At 28.2% G+C, this 7,949-nt stretch overlaps 1 protein-coding gene across 10 annotated transcripts in view; it reads right to left on the bottom strand.

Moving 5' to 3' along the window:
* Positions 1-3,570: 3,570 nt before the first annotated feature.
* LOC117180868 (protein PRRC2C) overlaps positions 3,571-7,949 on the bottom strand; it is a 102,610-nt gene continuing 98,231 nt past the window's right edge. For 9 of the 10 annotated variants that reach the window (XM_033373423.1, XM_033373422.1, XM_033373419.1 and 6 more), the window contains one exon: positions 3,571-6,767. In XM_033373423.1, coding sequence (XP_033229314.1) covers positions 6,616-6,767 — 152 coding nt within the window. In that variant the 3' untranslated portion in view covers positions 3,571-6,615. The remainder of the gene's footprint in view (positions 6,768-7,949) is intronic. The other variant, XM_033373425.1, reaches the window with a different exon arrangement.

Raw genomic sequence — 7,949 nt, 5'->3', positions numbered from 1 at the left:
GTCTTTACGACATCCTATGTCCATGTCGTTACGATATCGTAAAGACGACTTAACGACATGGACATAGGATGTCGTAAAGACGTCGCCAAATTTTGTGCCCACTGGGATGCCTAAATAATAAAAAATAGTCCCACTTTGTAACTTAAAAAAAAAACGTATTTATTTTGCGTAGTGACAAATGTGATTTGTAAGCTTTAAACAATCGTGATTCTTTCACATACGTGAGTGAAACAAGTTTCTTTTTTATTATAAACAATTGAAAAAAAATTTGTTATACAAAGATGTCGTTCTGTCCGTGTGCCCTTGCACAAACTTTAAAGCCAGTTTTTGGCACTTTTTTCGCCAACAAACGTTTAGAGTTGATGAAACCGAAAAATCCCAATTTTAGTCAATTCGACGTTAAGTGCACACATGGGTCACATTGACCCTGCATCGATTTCAATCTCTTTTACACGAAGAATGATAACTCGGCACGCTACACAAACTGTTTGAAACTGTATTCGGGACATCTAATTATACGTATAAGACTGTGGTGCCGCCATTTTTTCAAAAGACTGAGAGCTATATTTGGCCAAAGTCGATGACAGGGTGATAATGACCCAGTGTGTACATGAAGGGTTAAACTAATGAATCATTAAAAAAAATTAATTTTTAACCAAATAGTTGAATTTGTACCGCAAAAAATGCAATTCCTACCAAAGGATCAAACAAAATTTTTTACTAAAAATTATAAATTCTGGATGAAACATAGAATAGTTGAATTTAGATAAAAAAAAATAAATATTCAAACAAATTATGTTTCTACCCAAAAATTTCATTTTTTTTACCTTAAATAATAAATGATAAAGAAATTATTTTTTGACCAAAATAATACATTACAAAACAACAAACTTAATTTTTGACCAAACAGTTAAACTAAAAAAAAAAAATGTTCACCAAAATAGACGAATTTATAAACTTTCAACCAAAAATTAATTAGTTAAATTTTCGACCAAAGAAATTAATTTTTAATCTAACGTCGAGCATTTAAACTTTCATTAAAAAATAAATTCTCATCAAAGTAGTTAATTTTAGAATAAACACATTAATTTTAAAAGAAGATTAAATTTCTATAAGAAAATGTTCAACTGAAAATGATACATTTTGGACAAAACATAGAATAGTTAAATTTGCAATTAGAAATAAAATTTCAAAAAAAAAAAAAATAAATAATAATAATAATTTGATCACATGAAATTGCAAAGAAAAATTTTAATATTTTTAATTGATTTTTCCATAAAAGTGAATTTTAATTAGGAGTGAAATCTATTTTAAAATATACAGAATCTGGAAAATTATTCTCTTCAATCATTAAAAATTTGGCTTCAAATATAAAAAAAAAAGATTATACTTACCCCTACTTCTTAATTCCTCTGACTGATCCAAAACTTTCTTATTTAAATAAAGAACTTATAGACTTAAATCTAAAACAAAACTAAATCTTTAAACAAACAAAAAATGCCTTTTTAACCAAACAGTTGGTTCTTCAACCAATAAAAACAATGTTATATCAACAAAGATAATTTAAAAAAGAATACATGAATTTTAAATTAGAAAAATAAATTTTGATAAAAATCCCAAGAATTTTCAACCCATAAAATTAATTTTTAACTAAAATGATGAATCTTCAGCCTAAAAATAGATTTTTTAATCAAAAAGTTTAATTTTATTCATAAAAAGAAAAAGAGGAACAATTTCAACTACAAAAGGTAAATATTAAAAAAAAAAAAAAAAAAAAAAAAAAAAAAAAAAAAAAAAAAAAAAAAAAAAAAAAAAAAAAAAAAAAAAAAAAAAAAAAAAAAAAAAAAAAAAAATTTTCATCAAAAGTCGGATAGTACGCCCTCAGTAGAAAATTAATTTTTACCCAGTATGTAATATTAATTTCAGATAAAGAAAGTAATTTGTTACTAAAATAATATATTATAGAACATTAAAAACCAATTCTAACCAAAAAGTTAAGTTTTTAACCTAAAGCAATGAGTTTTTTTACCAAAAGTTAAATTTATAAATTTTCAACCAAAAGTAAAATATTAAAATATTGAATGCATTCGTTTGTTCCGAAATAAACTACTTTGTTGAAATGTTATTTTTTCACTAAAAATTGAATTGCTCGACGTTTGGTTAAAAAATCATTTCTTTGGTTGAAAATTGATGAATTTGTCTTTTTTGGTAAATTTTTTTTGTATGTCAACTGTTTGTTTAGAAATGCATTTTTTTTTGTTTTGTAATGTATTATTTTGGCTAAAAATGAATTTCTTTATCTGAAATTAAGTTCATTTGGTTGAAAATTTACGTATTTTTTGAAAATTAATAGTTTTTGATAGAAATTTAATTTCTTCATCTGTATGTTTGAAAATAAAATTTTTTCGTTGGAAATTTAGTTTACTTGCTTGAATTTTTTTTTGCTGGCAATTTAACTGTTCTATTCTATGTTAAATTTTTTTCTGTTTTAATTAAAATATTGAATTTGTTGCTAGAAAAGTAATTACAATCGTATAAACTTGTGGTGAAATATTAATTTCTTTGATTGAAACTATAAATATATAATTTGTTTAAAATTAATTTTTTATCTGCAAATGCATCTATTTAACTGCTACATTTTTAGTTGAAAATCTATTTTTTTTATATAAATATAATCTTCTTGATTAAAAATTCATCTGCTAAAAAATTAACTACTTTGTTGAAAATTTATTTTTATACTCAAAAATTAACTTCTGGATGTTTTGTTACAAATTCATTAATTTAGTTAAAAATGTATAAAATTGTCTTTTTTTGCTAGTGAATTATTCTTTTCAGAATGGAAATTAAACTGCTTGGTTAAAAATTCGTTTTTTTTTTAATGAGCAGTTAAATTTTTAGTAAAAAAAAAAAATAATAAATTTTCAATGAAGATTAAATTTCTATTTAATTTTCTATTTAATTTTCTGATTAAAGTTAATTTTCTATTTAATTTAATTTCCTAAGTTAAATAAATAAAATAAAAAAATCAATTATTTGCAACATAATACATGAATTTCATTCAAATGATTTAATCTTTAAAAATTTTGCATCAAGTATTAAAAAAAATGTACTTACCCTTTCTTTTTAATTACTCTGACTGATAAAAAAAAAACTTTCTCATTTAAGTATAGAACTTATAGACTTAAATCTAAAAGAAAACTAAATCTTGCATTAAAAGAAACTAAAATACCTTTTCAAAAATCGCAAGAAAAAAAAGGAAGTACGGAGAACAACTAAAAAAAAAAAAAATACAAACTAAACTGAATAAAATAAAATAATTTATTGAAGCCTTCAAATTGAAAAATTCATGTATAAGTAGGAAGGGAATATCGATTAGAAAAAAGTCCGTCTTTTCAAGATCAAGTTGTAATCAAAACCAAGCACTCTCAAGAGTCACTCGCTTTCGACTGCAACTCTTTTTTTTAATTTACAATTGCAGCTAAAGACAATAATTACACCACAAGCGTAATGTTTATGTGATTTGTGAAATTGTCTCATAGTTTTTTTTATGTCATACGATTTAGTTTTTAGTTGTTTTTTTTTTTTTTTTAAATCCTTAAATCAGATCACGATTTATCGACGGTATAATTGGCGCGATCTCTTACTTTTAAATCTTGAGCTTAAGAATGACAAGATTCCACGTGTATAGCTACTGGCGTGTTCGAATAACAATTTCCTAACAACCCATAATTATTTTATACTAGTGACCTTCCGTTTATCGTCTCGTTGATGAAACCCAACTTTTGAGTTTAATTTAGGAAACAAAAAAACAAAAATTACAAAATAAAAACAACAAAAGAAAGAAAAAGTACGTTCAACGAATTTCTCAAGTATACGTAATTAATTTAACAATTTCGATGACTTCTCGCGTTTTCAAGTCTGTGTATGTACAATTATTTACGGAGTTCAGGACCTGGCAAAAATTCAAAAAGTTCTCACCATCCCGATTCGCTGGGAGAGTACGCTGTTACGTATGAAAGTACTTCACAAATTACGTTTTATGTTTACGAATAGCATCAAATTAAAGGCTAGTTCAAGTCTTTTCAAACTCTCAAAAGTCCACTTTCCATTTTTCTAAAATCTCATTCCGATCTGCAAGCTATCAAAAAAAAAAAAAAATGATGTGAAAATTTTGCGGCACAGTTTTTTTAAATTCATTTTTTTTTCTAAAAAAGCGACACCGCGTAAATCTTTTATCAAAAAATCCTTCGTCGCCGTTTTCTCCCAGAAAAAAACAAAACAAAAGAAGAAATCCCTCCCTATTTCACAATTTCGCTAGATAATTTTTCAGACGAGATTTCTTTGCCAGAGTTGAATGAGTTGATGATAAAAATGGATTCGTATAAACAGGACAATACAAAAATTCTCGTATTTATTTTCTTTCTTTCTTCTTTTTTTGTTTTTGTTTTCTGTAAAAAGCGCGGCATCCCTTAAGATTTTTCTTCACCGTGAAAAAAAAAAAAAACGTGAATCTTGAATATACGAAGATAAGTAACGGCTTCCCCCAATACTTTCCAAAATGAAAAGAGTCAATTAAATAAGATTGAGTGTCTAAAAAAAAAAAAAAATGAAAACAAAACAAAAAAAAAAATAAGCGGTGGTACAAGGAAGTTCGCAATTCGCCCTCTCCATCGAATGAACAGTCTGGGTATTTTTTGTTTGTTTTTTTTTTCTTGTTCAGTACTACGAGAAAGTAACGTTATGTTTTCCCTTTATTTATTATAATAACGTAGCAGGTAAATGTATAAGTTACTGTTGTCACGTTACTAACTACAAGATAGATAAAAATACAGGCACTTTGGGTTAGATTCGCGGGTCTGTCCTGTCGCTCCTGTTTAAATCGTTACAACGACGGCCACACAAAATTCAGTCTTTCAAATAAAACAATATTTACAGGTTCATATCACGTATTGTCAATCGCAATAGTTTCTATTAATCTCAGACTATCAAATCTCAAGCTTCTTCTATCGTCGTCGATTGCATTTTCGAAACTTGACAAAAGTAAAAGATTCATGTGAGGGAACTTCTCGTTTTTTCCTTTCTTTTTCTTTCTTTCTTTTTTTTCTTCTTCTTTCGTTTCTGACAGACACCAACGCGATTCTCAAACCCTTTCCCTCGATTCGACGACAGACCCCCGCACCGCTTCCCTTGTGCCGTGGACACAATTTAAAAATACCGCATCGAAGCAGTAGACGCGATCGAACGTTGCTTTTTTCTCCTTCTTCTTCTTCATCATTCTTTTTAATACCTTCGATAATTATACTTTAATGTTACCTTACATAATCAATTTCCTCTACTTCTTACTTTCATTCGACTTACGGAGCATGCCCAGTGTACACGTGCAAACATATAATAAAATTAAGAAAATTATAGTAGCAATATCGGAAAGAATTCTTCGCTCCTAGAAATATCGTTTTTGTTTTTTCTTTTTTTTTTCTCTTCTTCTTTGTTTGTTTAGAAAACGTCTCGTGTGCCTTTTATGCAGCAGCCCGTCAACGGGTCTTCCTCTCCTTTATTTCTCATCCGAGTCTGAAGAAAATTGATCCTCTCAAGGTTTCCTTCCAGTGGCAGTAAATAATCGTAGTAGTTTTTCCTTTGTTTTCTGTTTTTCTTTGTTTGGTTTTTTTTTTTTAACAGAGCTCTACGATACGAGCTGATTATTGATTAGTGCGCGTTAAAATGGGAAATCAGTAGACGGTTTTCAGCCGCTCGAATAGACTTTTTTATTTATTCTTGCGTTTAGCTTCTTCTACCGCACACGGAGGCACGGATGACAGTCTTTCCGTTCCCATCTTCACCTTAAACACTGTGACAACGGTGCGTAAAAAGCTCGCTGGCGTTAGAAAAAAAACAAAAACAAACAAAAAAAAAACAAGCGCCGGCGATTCATCATCACTAGTCGACGAGGACGTTAATAAAAAAGAGTTCGCTTTGCCTTTGAAAAAAGAGTTCGCTTTGCCTTTGAAAAAAGAGTTCGCTTTGCCCTTTCACCAAATGATTCCGGTTTAAGAGTGAATTCTCAGCACTTGGTTTCAGTCGTCGTGCGATTTTGTGAAAATAAACTTACACATTTCTTCTGCCAAAAGATCACATTCCGGAAAATCAAGGATCGCAATCACGATTATTCTCAATTCGGGGAATAAAAAAAATATATATATTGCTCGCTTCTTCTTTGGGGGGAGGGGGGGGGGGCAGGCTAGGGAACAATTGGCCCAAAGTATGTGCAGAGAGAATCCGCGGGAAGAAATAAGAAAAAAAAAAGCTTTTCGCACGATAAAGTCTGTGAGTGTTGATTTCTTCTTTGTTTTTTTTTTCTTTTTCTTTGAGAAATAGTAGAAGGCTTGTTTGTTGTGTTGGGAAAAAGTGAGCGAAGCAGAACGAGCAAGTTGTGCGGCAAGTATTTTTCAGATGAGTAGAAACACAAAATCTTTTCTGCGTCTTTCATTATTAATTAGCCAGTGTGTGTGTGTGTGTGTGAGAGAGAGAGAGAGACAAAGAGAGTCCATTTGTTTCAGGGGGAGCAAAATTGGATCTTTTGCTCGCTTATCTGAGAACTCGTGGACGGAGGAGGAGGCTTTATTCATTTTGCTGATTCACTTCCTCCTTGCTTTCGACGTCTTGTTGATTCACCGTGGATTTGTTGCCGCCAGATTGATTTACTGCGTTGCTTTCTGCAATTTTATCGCTGTGCGTGTCGACCTTGTCGGCGGAATCCATTTTTACGTTACCTGGAGAAAAATCATTTTTCAAGTGTTACAAGTGAGTTTACCCAGTTGAAACTTATTTAACGGGGCTGTAAGAGGCTGTGCATTCTTTTGTGGCGGGGGAGGGGTGAATTTAAAATTTCTTTTCTATTTGACAAATTTTTATTTTTTTACAATTCAACCATTTTTTTTTTTTTTGTAGAAATTTTATCTTTTTTGGTTAAAAATTAAACTGTTTCGGTTGAAAATTACCTGTTTTGTTGATAATTTACAATTTCATAGTTGAAAATTCATTTCTTTCCAATAAAATTCGCATTTTATTCCCGAAAACTTAACTTAGTAGAAAATTGAATCGTTCAAAAGTTGAATTATTTGGTTGAAAATTTTTTTTTCGACTAAAGATTTAACTATTCTATGTTTGGTTAAAAATTAATTTTTTAGTTGAATTTTTTTTTGTAGTTGTCAAAAACTTTATTTTTCCAACTAAAAATTTAACTATTATACTTTTAATTAACAATTGATATTTTATTGTAGAAATTTTTTTTGTATTAAAAAATCAACTGCTCAGTTAAAAATGTATTTTTGGTTTCGATCGGAAATTTATCATTTTCAGTTGAAAATTCAAGTATTTTGTTGATAATTCATTATTTTAGTTAAAAATTAATTTCTTTAAAAAGAAACCCTGACTTAACTATTCTATTTTTGTATGAAAAAATTGATTTTTTTAATAGGAAATTAATTTTCTTGTTTGAAAATTCATTTATTCAGTTAGAAATGTAACTATTCCATTTTTTATGGAAAAATTATCTCTTTTGAAAAAATTCCAATCTTGTTTGTTGAAAATTCGTTTTTTTTTTTTTGTTGAAATTCTATTTTTCCAAATAAAAATTTAACTACTCTACTTTTGATTGAAAATTCATCTTTTTTGCAGATAATTATTCATGTATGTTAAAAAATCAACTGTTTGGTTAAAAATGAATTTTTTTTTGATAAAAATTCAGCATTTTCGTTGAAATTTCATGTATTTTGTTGAAAATTTGTCTCTTTAGTTAGCAAAATAAACTTTTTTTTTGTTGCTAAAAATTTAACTTCAAGTTAAAAATTAATTTTTCTGTTGATAATTAATTATTTTAGTTAACACTTAATTTATTTAAAAAGGAACTCCTACTTAACTGTTCCATTTTTGTGTGTTAAATTGATTTTTTT

Source organism: Belonocnema kinseyi, chromosome 9 (genome assembly GCF_010883055.1).
Source record: "Belonocnema kinseyi isolate 2016_QV_RU_SX_M_011 chromosome 9, B_treatae_v1, whole genome shotgun sequence".
Lineage (NCBI taxonomy): Eukaryota > Metazoa > Arthropoda > Insecta > Hymenoptera > Cynipidae > Belonocnema > Belonocnema kinseyi.
This window is presented reverse-complemented; position numbering and strand designations above follow the sequence as displayed.